The 15,477-nt window shown below is 37.7% G+C and overlaps 1 protein-coding gene across 1 annotated transcript in view; it reads right to left on the reverse strand.

Annotated features, from left to right (window-relative positions):
* The window catches only part of DTWD2 (DTW motif tRNA-uridine aminocarboxypropyltransferase 2), a 96,704-nt gene that overhangs the window by 75,970 nt on the left and 5,257 nt on the right, over positions 1–15,477 (reverse strand). Inside the window, exon 4 of the mRNA XM_027765896.1 lies at positions 2,881–3,073. Within this exon, the coding sequence (XP_027621697.1) occupies positions 2,881–3,073 (193 nt within the window). The remainder of the gene's footprint in view (positions 1–2,880; positions 3,074–15,477) is intronic.

Genomic DNA, 15,477 nt, shown 5'->3' on the forward strand with positions numbered 1-15,477 from the left:
CACTGCAATCCCTTCTCTTCCATTCTCCTCTCAGGATTTTGGGCATGCATGAACACATACCCAGAGTTATTTTCAAACCACCAAGTCCAGGACTCAAACCACAGTTGGCCATGTGGGAATCCAGCACCCTAACCAACATGCTACCTGTCTCCTTTACTATTAAAGGAACTCAGTAATCTTAACAAAGGAACTTATCTCAGGCTGTTGTTTCAAAACATCCACTGAATGGCTGAAACAACAAACATCTATTTCTCACTGTCTGACTGTATGCTGGAAGTCTGAGATCAGAATACCAGATAGTCAAGGTCCTAGCTGAGAGGTCTCTTCCTTTTGTGCAGATGAAGGCTTCTTGTTATGGCTTTGCATGGCAAAGACAGACAGACAGACAGATTTCATGTCTCTTCTAATCCCATCATGAGAGTTCTACCTTTATGACCTAATTACCTCCCAAAGCCACATCTTCACATATCAGCAAACTGGGGTGAGGGCTCCAAAAGGAATTTTGTGAGGGGAACCAGCAGTTAGTGTAATGGCTATGTTGCTGGACTCCCACATAGTCAACCATGGTTCGCGTCCCAGACCCGGTGGCTTAAAACTCACACCGGGCGCGTGTGCGTGTGTGCCCAAGATCCCGAGAGGAGAACGGAGGAGAAGGGATTGCGGCATGACCATCCCCCCTGGGGGGTGATTTCTCGTTTTCCGTCTCTATGTCTCTCTCTGTCTGTCTGGCGAGCACACGCGTCCTATAGCAAAAACCTCTCCAAAAAAAAAAAAGGAATTTTGTAAGTGGAATATCCAGTCTAAAGCAACAATCTCAGTACAAATCTCACAAAATCAGAAAAATGACAGAAAAAAATAAGCCAAAAAAGATGAAAGAAGAAATTGTTCAAGATAAAAGCTCAAATTAATGAAATAAAAATAAACTATAATAACCATTTAATATACTCTAAAAGTTTTCACTATCTTTTTTTAATTACTACAGGGTGCATGAATTCACCAGACAGGTGGAGAGAGAGAGGGGGAAAGTGAGAAAGCACTCCCCAGGAGGATGCCATACCTCAACCCCTTCCTTCCATTCTCCTCGTGGGATCTGGGGGACACACACACACACACACACACACGCCTGAAGTGTTTTTCGAGCAGCCAGGTTAACTGTGTAGTCAGCTATGTGGGATCCAGTATCCTTAACCCACCATGCTACGGGCTGGTCCAAACCTCATACTTCTAAAAGCTCAATAAAATAGAGAAATCTCTTTTGAATCTATTCGTGTGTGTGTGTGTGTGTGTGTGTGTGTGTGTCTGTGTGTGTGTGTGTGTGTGTGTGAGAGAGAGAGAGAGAGATTAGAAACAAGAAATAATACATTTAGGAAAAATTAAAGAGCACATTTAGGAAAAATTAAAATAATTATTTAAGAATATATACAAGTATACAGCAAATATTCTGTTAATATAGAGGAAAAAGAAAATTATCTGAAGAAATAAATAAAAGTTATTAAAAAGTCATCCAGATAGAAGTAGAAAAAGCTTGAATAATTTCCACAGGAAGAGTTTTAAAGAAGGATTTAAAAGCTACCACTTTAATAAGTCCAGGACCACGTGGTTTCACCAATGAGTCCCACTTAATTTTTTTTTTTTGGAGAGGTTTTTTTTTTTCGCTATAAAGCGTGTGCACTCGCCAGACAGACAGACAGAGACAGACAGAAAGCAAGAAATCACCCCCCAGGGGGGATGGTCACGCTGCTATCCCTTCTCCTCCATTCTCCTCTCGGGATCTTGGGCGTGCACACACACACACCCGGCGTGAGTTTAAGCCGCCGGGTCCAGGACACGAACCGTGGTCAGCTACGTGGGAGTCCAGCGACATAGCCATTACGCTAACTGCTGGTCCCAAGTCTCACTTAATTTTTAAGGAGCGTGAAATTCCAATATTATTTAAACTATTCCAGGTCATAAAAAATATATTTAAAAGTCTCTCTAATTTATTTTATGAAGTTATCATTATTGTAGTACCCAAACCTGATAATGAAAGTACAAAAAACAGACATTATAATTGAAAGCTATTAAATAAATTATCAACTTCAGCAATATATCAAAACTTTCAGGGAGCTGTCCTGGTTACATAATGTTTAAGTGCCAGCACTGAGAACCAAATCCCATGTAGCTGACAGAAGTTCAAATCCAGGTCCCAGCAGCTTAAAAAACATACCAGGCTCGTGTGTATGTATGCCCCAAATCCTTACAAGATAAAGAAACAGAATGAGCTTGCAGCATGACACACCCCGGTGGAGGAGTGCCTTCTCACTCTCCACTTTCCCTCTCTTTGACAAGCACATGTATCCACAGGCAAAAAGAAGAAACTGGTCGTCTACTCAGTAGAGTTCATTCCAGGAACATAACAATAGACCAGTACTGGGAATTTATCATCACAATGAGAAAAAAAAAAAAGGAAGGATAAACCATACAAATATAATAATAAATAATAAATATGTCATTAAAAATCTAGTTATTTCTAATAAGAATTAGGTAATTCAGTAAACAAAAGTATTTAAATATGATAATACTTCTCAATGAAAAAATTAATACATATAGTAATAATCAATCTTAAGATTTCTCTGATTAAATGTCTGAGAACTCTTAATATACAAAATACCTAAACTACAGTGAAGTTTGGCAGTAGGGATTGAGAAGGACATCAAATTCAAAATTTTATATATATTTTTAAAGACATACACATAAGCATATACATGTCTATGCACACATATCACAAATATAAATACAACCAAATGCATATGTATAAATGTACATATATCCCTTTGCAAAAACATTCACAGCATACATGATTATATAACTGCAGCATTCTCCATTAAGACACTAGTTTACCTGTTTGGGAAGTCGGAACAAGGAATTCTTATAGAAAATGTCCTTAGCCTGGCTCCAGGTGCCATCAATGATGATGATTGTGGAGGGGTAAACAGGAGAATCTAACAGAAATTCTTCCAAATTAGCGGCTTCGGCCCCTGGATATAATATTAATGTACCAGACTTCCGGCAAATAGTTGCAAGTTCAGGATCTCTAAAAAAATTTTTTAAAAATATATCTTTATTAGCTTGTATGGGGGAAGTTATTACGTTTAGTGAATTTTGTAATAAAAGTTCTACCTACTCATTTGTTTAGTCAGATAGAATTAGTTTCCAAAGTATGAATTAAAAGACTCAAAATTTTATGGACTCTTTATTAATCCATTAGCCACAATTCTGCCACCCTCTTCCTCTAGGCTTCTCGATCTTCATTACTTTTCTCCATTTGGCTTTTTATATATTTGCCAATTATGCCATCACTATAACCTTCCCAAAGAAGTCTCCCTTTTTTCTTCTACTTCATTTGTAAATTGATCCACTGGACTGCCTAACACTCCCAGCACAAACCTAGTACACTAGAAGAACCACAGGAAGTTTGCAGAGGCTCTGTACAAACCAGATTCTCAAGGTCACCTTAGATTTCCTACCCAGTCCAATTACAAGGTTAACTGACTCAACAGTCATTCAGGCATCTGTGCCAAGGTATTTTGGCACTTGAGATGTAACAATGAGATAGCCTCCACCCAAAAGTAAAAACAAACAAACAAAAAATTCAACAAAAAGCATTCTTTTTATTTTAGAGAGAGACCGTTTGCTATACTGGCATTTAGGCTAATCAGAAAGGCAGACAAAAAGTAAGAAATCATAACACACACACACACCCCTAGAGGGGATGGCTACACCGCAATCCCATCTCCTTCATTCTCCTCTTGGGATTTTGGGCATGCATGCACACACGCCCGGGGTGAATTTTAAGCTGCTGGGTCCGGGACTCAAACCCACAGTGGACTTACATGGGAGTCCAGCAATTCAACCATCACACCATCTGATGGTCCCACAGAAAATACTCCTGATGAGAAAGGAGACAATTCAGAGTCAATAAAAGATCGTATGATAGGGGGACCAGCAGTTAGCATAATGGCTATGTCCCTGAACTCCCATGTAGCCGAAGACGGTTCGAGTCCTGGACCTGGTAGCTTAAACTCACTCCAGGAACATGTGCGTGCGTACCCAAGATCCCAAGAGGAGAATGGAGGAGAAGGGATTGTGGCATGACCATCGCCCCCCCCACCAGGGTGGGTGATTTCTCGCTTTCTATCTCTCTGTCTCTCTGTCTCTGCCTTTCTGGCGAGCACAAGCACCCTATAGCAAAAACCTCTCCAGCGCACACAAACACCCCTAAAGCAAAAACCCTCCCAAAAAAAAAAAAAAAAAAAAGATAGTATGATAGGGCCAGCCAGCAGGTGGCACTGAGGTTAAGGAGGCTCAATCCCACATGGCAGACTGAGTGGTTGAAGTCCTGGACCAGGCATACCTGGTGTGTACGCATTCGTGCCCAGAATCCCAGCAGGAGAGTGGAGGAGAAGGGACTGCAGCATGGCACCTCCCTGGTTCACTTTCCCCCTCTCTCTGATCAGTGCATGCACCCTACAGTGAACTAAGAAAAAAAAGATAATATAATAATTTGGACTTCTAGTTTCAGCTCAGATATACAAAGAGCTTGAAAGTCATCATGCCCATCCTTACAAGAAGAATGCTAGCAAGCTGAAAACATACCATTTTTCATAGGTCCATCAGAGAATTGCGGCCACCAGAAAAAAAAAAAATTCAAAATCTAGATAGGAAGGCAAAAAGAGAGACTGACAGATAGATCAGTCTACTCGTGCACAGACCCACTAAAGCCAGTAACTGACAGAATGTGTAAGCAGTCGCTGATAAATTACTACAGCTTGAGTACAGGCTACATTCAAAGTTCAGAGTAGGAGTCCAGTCTTGGAGAACTCCACACTTTCATGTGTTTTACAGTCAAGAACTGCACCACATCTCACAGTGAAGATAGAGAAAACTCCTGTGCAAAAAGTATCCATCTTGAAATAAGCCCTCCAAAACAATGACATTCTTTTAATGTCGTTTGCCACACCTTTCCACCTAATGGGTTGTCGGAAAAGGCATGACATATTTTTTCTATGTAAAAATTTGTATATTGTTTGGGTGTAAAAGGGAATTAAGTACTAAGACTTGTACAACATGGAACCTTGAAGACATGATGCTAAATCAAAGAAGCCAGGCATAAAAATCTACATATATGATTCCGTTTACAGAAAATGTTAGATAAATGAGAATATCAAGTAGTCAAATCCACAGACAGAAAGCAGAGTAGTATTTGCTAAGGGCTCGGGAGACCCAGTGGAGGGATAGGGATGGGTAGGCCATATCTGATGGCACAGGGGCTCCTTGTGAGGCAATGGACTGCTCTACACTGACTGTGGGATGACTGTGAATACCTTTGAATATACTAAACATGACCGAATTTGCGCATTTAAAATTGGTAAGTCAAATGGTGTATAAATTTTATCTCAGTAAACCTGTTTTTAAAAAAGAAAATAGAAAAAAATAGGCCATAATAACACTAACCAGAATATAAGTGCGGTAGTTATATTAATTATAGGCAAAGCAGACTTCAGAACAAGAAAAAATTACAAAGAATGGAAAGAGGCTTTACATAGTGAGAAAAGGTCAATACACTAAGAAGACATAATAATCTTTAATATCATGTACTTAACAACGGCTGCGGTGTCAAAATATGTGAGACAAAAACTAACAGAACTAAAAGGAAAAACAGACAAATCCAGTAGTACAGTTGGCAACTTCAACAGAATTTTGTCAATAACTGGTACTTGAAGAAGGCAGAAAATCAATAAGGATATAGTTAGCTTGAACAGAACAATCAATCAACGTGGTCCAACTGACATTTATAGAGTATTCCATCCAATGAAAGAATATACATTCTTCTGAGTTTATGTGAGACAGTAACCAAGACAGACTACATTCTGGGCCATAAAGTACACCTTAGCAAATTTAAAAGAACAGAAATTATACAAAGTATGCTCTCAGACTACGAGGGAATTACATTAGAAATTAGAAGTAAAAGGTAGCTACAAACTGAAAAATAAACACACATCTAAATAAACCATAGGTCAAAAATAGTCTCATAAATTTTAAAATATTGTCTAACTAAGTGAAAATGAAAATAAAACTCACAACATGTGCGGGATGCAGTGAAACCAACTGTATGTTTATACATACATTTATAGCATTAAAATGCACATATTATGAAAAAAGGAAAGATCTGAAATCAATAGCCTAAGCTTCCTCCTTGAAACAACAAAAACCTGAAAAAGAAAACCAATTTATGCGTAAAGCAAGCTAAAAGAGAGAGAGAGAGAAATAGTAAAATTAAAAATGGGAATCAATGAAGTTGAAAACAGAAAACCATAGAGAAAGATAAATAAGAACCAAACGCTGGTTATTATGTATTAAACTGGGTCTCACCAAATTTCCTATGTTGAAGTCCTAACTCCTGCTATCTCAAAACATGACTGCATTCGAAGATAGTCAAGTTGCCTTCCAAGAGTTAAGTTCGAATGAGGCCATAAGGATAGACCCTAATCTAATCTGATGATTTACGTAAGAGGAAAGTGGACATACAAGAGAAACATCAAGGGCACCTGCTCAGAGGGATGGCCACATAAAGAGGCGTGAGAGGACAGCCATCTGCAAGCCAAGAAGAGAGGCCTTGGGGAAAACCAAATCCGCTGACATCATGTTGAACTTCCATCCTCCAGAACTGTGGGGAAATTTTCTTTCTGGCCACCCAGTATACAAGATTTTGTTATGGAAGCCCTAGCAAATTAATGCCCTCATTCTTTGAAAAGATCAATTAATGAGTAAAACTACAGTCAGGATAATCAAGAATAAAAGAGAAAAGACACAATTACCAACATAAGAAATGAAAGAGGAGTGGTCACTACTGATACTACAGGCATAAAAAATAACGGGAAACAGGTGTGCAGTGCATTGCTGGCACTACTGGGTCCACACGAGAGGGGTCCTAAGTTCATATCCTGGGATCTCCCCGGATGGGCTGGGTGCACACATGCACCTGTGATCCAGGCCGGATGAGACTGGGGGTAGATCACTGTGGGGGCCTGTCACAAGTTCTCTCTCTCCCCCTTTCTCTTTCTCTCTCATAGAAGAAATATAAACACATAAAAATAAAAATAAATAAATAATTTTTAAAATTATAAAAGATTACTACTATACAAAAAGCCTCTCAGGGCCCACAAATTTTATAATTTAGATTAAAATTAACCAATTCCTTGAATGACATAATTTCTCACACAAAGAGAAATAAGAAAACTAATAAGCCCTGTATCTATTGATATTAGAGAAATTGAATCAATAATTAATAATCTTCCAAAAAAGAAACCACCAGGCCCAAAATGACTGCATTAGTGAATTTTCTAAAACATTTAAGAAAAAATTACATCAATTCTCTACTCATGCTGTAAGACCATTATTACACTAAAATTTAAACCAAATCAAGATATAAAGAGAAAACTACACACCGAAATATCTCATGAACTAAGATGTAAAAATCATCAACAAAAGATTAGCAAATTAAATCCAACAATGCATAAGAAGAATTATCTACGATGACTAAACAGAATTTACCCCAGATGTGGAGGGTTAGCGTAATAGTCAAAATCAATAAATAAAATCAACCATATCAATGGACTAAAGAAGGAAAAACATCATAGGACTCTATCAAATGACACAAAAAATACATTTGACAAAATCCAACATTAATAATAAAAATCCTCGGGACCAGCAGATAGCATAATGGCTATGTCGCTGAACTCCTATGTAGTCGACCGCAGTTCAAGTCCTGGACCCAGTGGCTTCAACTCACGCTGGGCACGTGTGCGTGCGTGCCCAAGATCCTGAGAGGAGAATGGAGGAGAAGGGATTGCAGCATGGCCATCCCCCCAGTGGGTGATTTCTCGCTTTCTGGCTGTCTGTCTCTGTCTCTGGTGAGCCCACATGCCTTGTAGCAAAAACCTCTCAATAAATAAAGAAATAAATAAAAACCCTCAGGAAACTAGAAATACAGTGGAAACCTTATCAGTTTGATAAAAAATATCTACTAAATATTAATACCTATAGCTAGCATTATACACATGACAATTCCCTAAGACTGGAAAAAATATCTGTCAAGGATGTTCTCTCTAACCAGTAGCTACTGTAGTAAGAAAAGAAAAAGGAAAAAAAAGATGTGAAACTGGAAGAAACAAATTGTCTCTTCTCAGAAACTGATTATCTGTGAAATTTAAAAAGCCCTCTAAGAACTAATAAATGATTATAGCAAGGTCACAAGATACAAGGTTAACACAAAGTCAACTGCTTTTCTACATACCAACTATTAATTGATATTTGAACATTTTCAAATCATTTACAATAGTGCTTCAAAAATAAAATATTCAGATATAAATCTAATAAAATATGTACAATATCTATATGTGAAAAGCTACAAAACACTAATCAAAAAAAAAAAAACTCAAGATGAACTAACTACTTTAGACTTAAAGAATCATTGGAAAGATAGTAAAGAGTTCCTGTATACATTATACCTAGTTTCCCTCGTTACCTAAAAAGAAAAAATACATTAAAATAGGATAGAAAATGAAAGGGGCTGCATATTATATTTTTGTAAGGTTCTTAGTGTATAACATTAATTCAAAGTAAATAAAGAATGCATAGTATAATCCATAGACTAACCTCAAAAGACCAAAAAAAAGAAAACAGAATTTTTGAAAAAAATCAGTAATCCAAAAGAAAGACATAAAAAAGGAATAAATGATCAAAAAACTTATAGAACAGGAAACAGATACCAAGGTCTAGAACTTAAAAGAAAATAATTTATAATTACATTAAATGAAAATGGAATAAACTCTCCAATTCAACAATAAACATTGTCAGATTGGATTCAGAACCAAGACCCATATTATATAAACACACACTATAGTAGATTTCTACACCAAGAGTTAAAGATACTTAACAATGACAGAAAGGTCAATTCATCAAGAAGATATAACAATACTGGGAACCAGCAGTTAGCGTAATGGCTATGTCGCTGGACTCCCACATAGTCAACCGCGGTTCGCGTCTCGGACCCAGTTGCTTAAAACTCTCCCCAGGCGTGTGTGCATGCGTGCCCAAGATCCCGAGAGGAGACTGGAGGAGAAGGGATTGCGGCGTGACCATCCCCCCTGGGGGGTGATTTCTCACTTTCTGTCTCTATGTCTCTCTGTCTGTCTGGCGAGCACACGCACCCTATAGCGAAAACCTCTCAAAAAAAAAAAAAAAAAGATATAACAATACTAAATATATACTCACCTAATGAAAAAGCATTAAAGTACACAAAACAAAAACTGAAAATAAATGTAAAATTAAACAAATCCATAATCACAGAAATTTTAACACATTTTTCCTGTTAAATGAGAGAAAAAGGACACACAAAATCAGTCATGGGGGATGATAAGGACAGCAGGTGGTATAATGGTTACAACACTGGACTCCCACATGGCCAACCACAGTTTGAGTCTCAGATCCGACAAAATCAAATCACGGTGTGTGTGTGTGCGTGGGTACTGAGGAGAATGGAGGAGAAGGGACTGCAGTGCTGCCATCCCTCCCAGGGGGTGATTTCTCACTTTCTCATCTCTCTATTTTTCTCTGGTATGAGCACAAAGGCAAAAACCTTAAAATAAATTAAAAGATAAAACCAGTTGGAATACAGCTGATCTGATTTGAGCAACACTACCAACCATCCTGATCCAATTGTTATTTGTGTAAGGATACATCTAACAAATGAAGGATGTAAGTCTTTTCTTGTGCATATAGTATACTCACAAAAGAAACAGGCTATTTGTTAGAACATAAAATAAATCTTACTAAAATTCTGAGACCTAAATTCACAGAGTAAGAACAAACGAAAGTAAGTACCAAAATAATAACACATCTACAACTTCCCAATTACTTGGAAATTAAGCACACACTTCTGAACAGTCCACAAGTCAAAAAAAATCACAAGAGCTGGGACCAGTAGATGGCATAATGGTTACTTCCACATAGTCGATGGTGGTTCAAGCCCTGGACCCAGTGACTTAAAACTAATGGTGGCATGTGTGCGTGCATGTCGAAGATCCCGAGAGGAGAATGAAGGAGAAGGGACTGCAGCCTGGCCATCTCTCCTAGGGAGTGACTTTTCACTTTCTATCTCTCTTTCTGGCAAGCACATGTGCCCTACTGTGAAAAATCTCTCAAATAAAAGGAAAAAAATCACAATATTTTTATTTTTAAATGTTTGAAACTGAACAAAACCAAAAACACAACAAAATTGGTGGGATGCAGCTAAAGTTAACAAAAGGAATTTATAGTTTATATGTTAATATAAACAAAGATGAATAATATAAGTTATCTAATTTCTACTAAGAACTATGCAAAGAACAAGAAATTAAAACCAAAACAAGCAAAAAAAGAAAGAAAACAATAAGGATAAGGATGGACACCAATTAAATAAAAAGCCAAAGAAAGAGTGGAGAAAAAGAGCAGCATCAAATATACTCTTTTTTTAAAAAGAATTATTTTATTTAACTTTATTTATTTTTAATTTTTATTTTAAATTTGACAAGATAGGGAGAGAGCGAGAGTGAGAGAGAGAGGGAAAGTGAGAAAGCAAGCCAACAGGTCCATGATTCGAACCACGGTCTACCATGTGGGAGTCTAGCGCCCTTAACCACCACGCCATCTGCAGGCCCACAATGTAGGCTACTTAAACAGACTGATTAAGATAAACTAAAAGAAAAAAATACAAATTACCTAAATCAGAAATAGAAAAGATACTATCACTATAAATTATAATAAGAGTAATGTGTTAGATACTACAAGCAATTTTATGACAATAAAATGAATTTAAACGACTTCTACAATTTCCTTGGCATGGTTCAAATTGCCAAAACTGACACCAAAAATAACAGAAGATCTGAATTTCCTTATGTTTAATGAGTAAATTATATTTATAAGAACCTTCCACAAATAAAAACTCAAGAATAGAGAAATCTGTTTAATAGAGAATTCTATCAAACATTCAAGGAAAAAAAATTAAAATCATATGTGAGTTTGTTTTGAAAACAGAAGTGGAACGTGACCAAGTCATTTTATAAAGTCATCATACAACTGATACAGTTACCTTAAAATAGCATTTACAAAGGAAGAAAATTGGGACCCACAGATGGCATAATGGCTCCACTGCTGGACTCACATGTAGTCTACTGCAGTTCGAGTCATGGACCTAACAGCTTAAAACTCACACCAGCCACGTGTGCCGGGTGTGCCCAAGATCCCAAGAGGGGAATAGATTTCTACACCAAGAGTTAAAGATACTTAACAATGACAGAAAGGTCAATTCATCAAGAAGATATAACAATACTGGGAACCAGCAGTTAGCGTAATGGCTATGTCGCTGGACTCCCACATAGTCAACCGCGGTTCGCGTCTCGGACCCAGTGGCTTAAAATTCACACCAGGCGTGTGTGCATGCGTGCCCAAGATCCCGAGAGGAGACTGGAGGAGAAGGGATTGCGGCGTGACCATCCCCCCTGGGGGGTGATTTCTCACTTTCTGTCTCTATGTCTCTCTGTCTGTCTGGCGAGCACACGCACCCTATAGCGAAAACCTCCAAAAAAAAAAAAAAAAAGATATAACAATACTAAATATATACTCACCTAATGAAAAAGCATTAAAGTACACAAAACAAAAACTGAAAATAAATGTAAAATTAAACAAATCCATAATCACAGAAATTTTAACACATTTTTCCTGTTAAATGAGAGAAAAAGGACACACAAAATCAGTCATGGGGGATGATAAGGACAGCAGGTGGTATAATGGTTACAACACTGGACTCCCACATGGCCAACCACAGTTTGAGTCTCAGATCCGACAAAATCAAATCACGGTGTGTGTGTGTGCGTGGGTACTGAGGAGAATGGAGGAGAAGGGACTGCAGTGCTGCCATCCCTCCCAGGGGGTGATTTCTCACTTTCTCATCTCTCTATTTTTCTCTGGTATGAGCACAAAGGCAAAAACCTTAAAATAAATTAAAAGATAAAACCAGTTGGAATACAGCTGATCTGATTTGAGCAACACTACCAACCATCCTGATCCAATTGTTATTTGTGTAAGGATACATCTAACAAATGAAGGATGTAAGTCTTTTCTTGTGCATATAGTATACTCACAAAAGAAACAGGCTATTTGTTAGAACATAAAATAAATCTTACTAAAATTCTGAGACCTAAATTCACAGAGTAAGAACAAACGAAAGTAAGTACCAAAATAATAACACATCTACAACTTCCCAATTACTTGGAAATTAAGCACACACTTCTGAACAGTCCACAAGTCAAAAAAAATCACAAGAGCTGGGACCAGTAGATGGCATAATGGTTACTTCCACATAGTCGATGGTGGTTCAAGCCCTGGACCCAGTGACTTAAAACTAATGGTGGCATGTGTGCGTGCATGTCGAAGATCCCGAGAGGAGAATGAAGGAGAAGGGACTGCAGCCTGGCCATCTCTCCTAGGGAGTGACTTTTCACTTTCTATCTCTCTTTCTGGCAAGCACATGTGCCCTACTGTGAAAAATCTCTCAAATAAAAGGAAAAAAATCACAATATTTTTATTTTTAAATGTTTGAAACTGAACAAAACCAAAAACACAACAAAATTGGTGGGATGCAGCTAAAGTTAACAAAAGGAATTTATAGTTTATTTGTTAATATAAACAAAGATGAATAATATAAGTTATCTAATTTCTACTAAGAACTATGCAAAGAACAAGAAATTAAAACCAAAACAAGCAAAAAAAGAAAGAAAACAATAAGGATAAGGATGGACACCAATTAAATAAAAAGCCAAAGAAAGAGTGGAGAAAAAGAGCAGCATCAAATATACTCTTTTTTTAAAAAGAATTATTTTATTTAACTTTATTTATTTTTAATTTTTATTTTAAATTTGACAAGATAGGGAGAGAGCGAGAGTGAGAGAGAGAGGGAAAGTGAGAAAGCAAGCCAACAGGTCCATGATTCGAACCACGGTCTACCATGTGGGAGTCTAGCGCCCTTAACCACCACGCCATCTGCAGGCCCACAATGTAGGCTACTTAAACAGACTGATTAAGATAAACTAAAAGAAAAAAATACAAATTACCTAAATCAGAAATAGAAAAGATACTATCACTATAAATTATAATAAGAGTAATGTGTTAGATACTACAAGCAATTTTATGACAATAAAATGAATTTAAACGACTTCTACAATTTCCTTGGCATGGTTCAAATTGCCAAAACTGACACCAAAAATAACAGAAGATCTGAATTTCCTTATGTTTAATGAGTAAATTATATTTATAAGAACCTTCCACAAATAAAAACTCAAGAATAGAGAAATCTGTTTAATAGAGAATTCTATCAAACATTCAAGGAAAAAAAATTAAAATCATATGTGAGTTTGTTTTGAAAACAGAAGTGGAACGTGACCAAGTCATTTTATAAAGTCATCATACAACTGATACAGTTACCTTAAAATAGCATTTACAAAGGAAGAAAATTGGGACCCACAGATGGCATAATGGCTCCACTGCTGGACTCACATGTAGTCTACTGCAGTTCGAGTCATGGACCTAACAGCTTAAAACTCACACCAGCCACGTGTGCCGGGTGTGCCCAAGATCCCAAGAGGGGAATGGAAGAGAAGAGACTGCAGCATGGCCATCCCTCCGAGGGGGTGGGGGGTGATTTCTCACTCCCTGTCTCGCTGTCTCTCTCCATCTCTCCAGTGAGCACACACACCCTGTAACAAAACTCAAAAAAAAAAAAAAAAAAAAAAGGAAAAGAAAATTGCCAACCTAAATCTCTAATAAGCAAAAACAAGCAAACCAAAACTTTTTCTCAATAAAATACTAGCAAATCACATGCAACAATATACTAAAAAGATACATTATGACCACATATTCTTTATGTATGAATATAAAGCTTTATAATACTCAAAAATCAATCTATGTTAAAAGAATTGAGGACAAATTCAACACGATCATTTCAACAGATATAAAGCATTTTATAAAACTCAATAAATACACGTAGTCATGATAAAAATTCAATGCTTTAGAAATTGATAAACGGCATCTACAAAACATGCAGACTTCCAGAGATCTGTTATTGTACAACATGGTAACTACAGTTAGTAACATCATATTGCATACTTGAAAATTACCACAAGAGTGTATCTTAAATGTTCTTGCTGCAAAAAGCAATAGGGCTGGCCCCATAGTCTGGTGGATAAGGGAGTCATTTTCCCACGATGTGGTTCAAATCCCCGACCCAGAGCTTCAAAAACACACTGAGCACGGATGCATGGCCATCCAAAATCCCAACAGGATAGAGAAATGGAGAGGGGACTGCAGCATGATCACACCTCACTGAGGGAGTGCTATTTTCCTCTCTCTCCAACTCTCTCCATCACTCTCTGGGAACACATGCACCTTCTGCGCATGCACGCACACACACACACAGGACAGCTACTGTTACAAATTTATATAACATACCTGCCACCTCAGCATGCATTTTTGGTCTAATATACATTCTCTACATTCCAGTCAGGCTCCATCACCTTCAGCCTAATAAAACTGCCCCTCCCATGACCCACGTGTTTCCTTTTAAACCAAAACCCAGAGCGCCTCACAACTGCTGACCACAACAAAACCCAATGGTCAGCAAAAGAGTCAGGTGAGAAGTTTCCCCTTCACCCTTTGACCTTAGTAAAGACATAGTCCCACAGTTTTCTCTAGCCCTCCACCCACTGGTAAGTCCATCTCCAGGCTTCCTGCTGGCCTCCCATCACACCATGCACCTCACCTCGCTGGTACCTGTGGGTAACAAACATGTGTTTCCCACATTTGGCTTCACTCCCTCAGCGTCTCACCTGCCACACCCACACCACAGTGTTCACGATATTATTTAACATCGCTAGCAAACCGTAGCTATGTGAGATGAGACATGCTAATTAGCTTGACTGTGACGATCCTGTCATAGTGTACATACATACACATCGAAACAGCATATTGGACACAATAAATACATAGTTTTCATCTGTCAGTTATACCTCAGTAAAGCTGGCGTGGGGGAAGCAAAGCCAATACCATATTTAACAATGGCCCTGAGAACAGGATCAGAGAAAAGATGCCAGCTTTCACCCCTTCCAATAAACACTGTACTGAATGTCCCAGTTACTATAATAAGGCAAGAGAAAAATAAAAAGCATAGTGTCCGAAAGGAGGAAGTAAAAATGACCCTATTTTCAGATGATAATGCTGTTTAAATAGAAAGCTCCAGAGAATCTACAAAATAATTTCTATAACTAATAAATGAATATATAAAGTCACTGAATACAGGCTTAATGTTAAAATTTTTTTTTTTCTGGGACCAGCAGTTGGCATAAT

Source organism: Tupaia chinensis, unplaced genomic scaffold, assembly GCF_000334495.1.
Source record: "Tupaia chinensis unplaced genomic scaffold, TupChi_1.0 Scaffold139897_1, whole genome shotgun sequence".
Classification (NCBI taxonomy): Eukaryota; Metazoa; Chordata; class Mammalia; order Scandentia; family Tupaiidae; genus Tupaia; species Tupaia belangeri.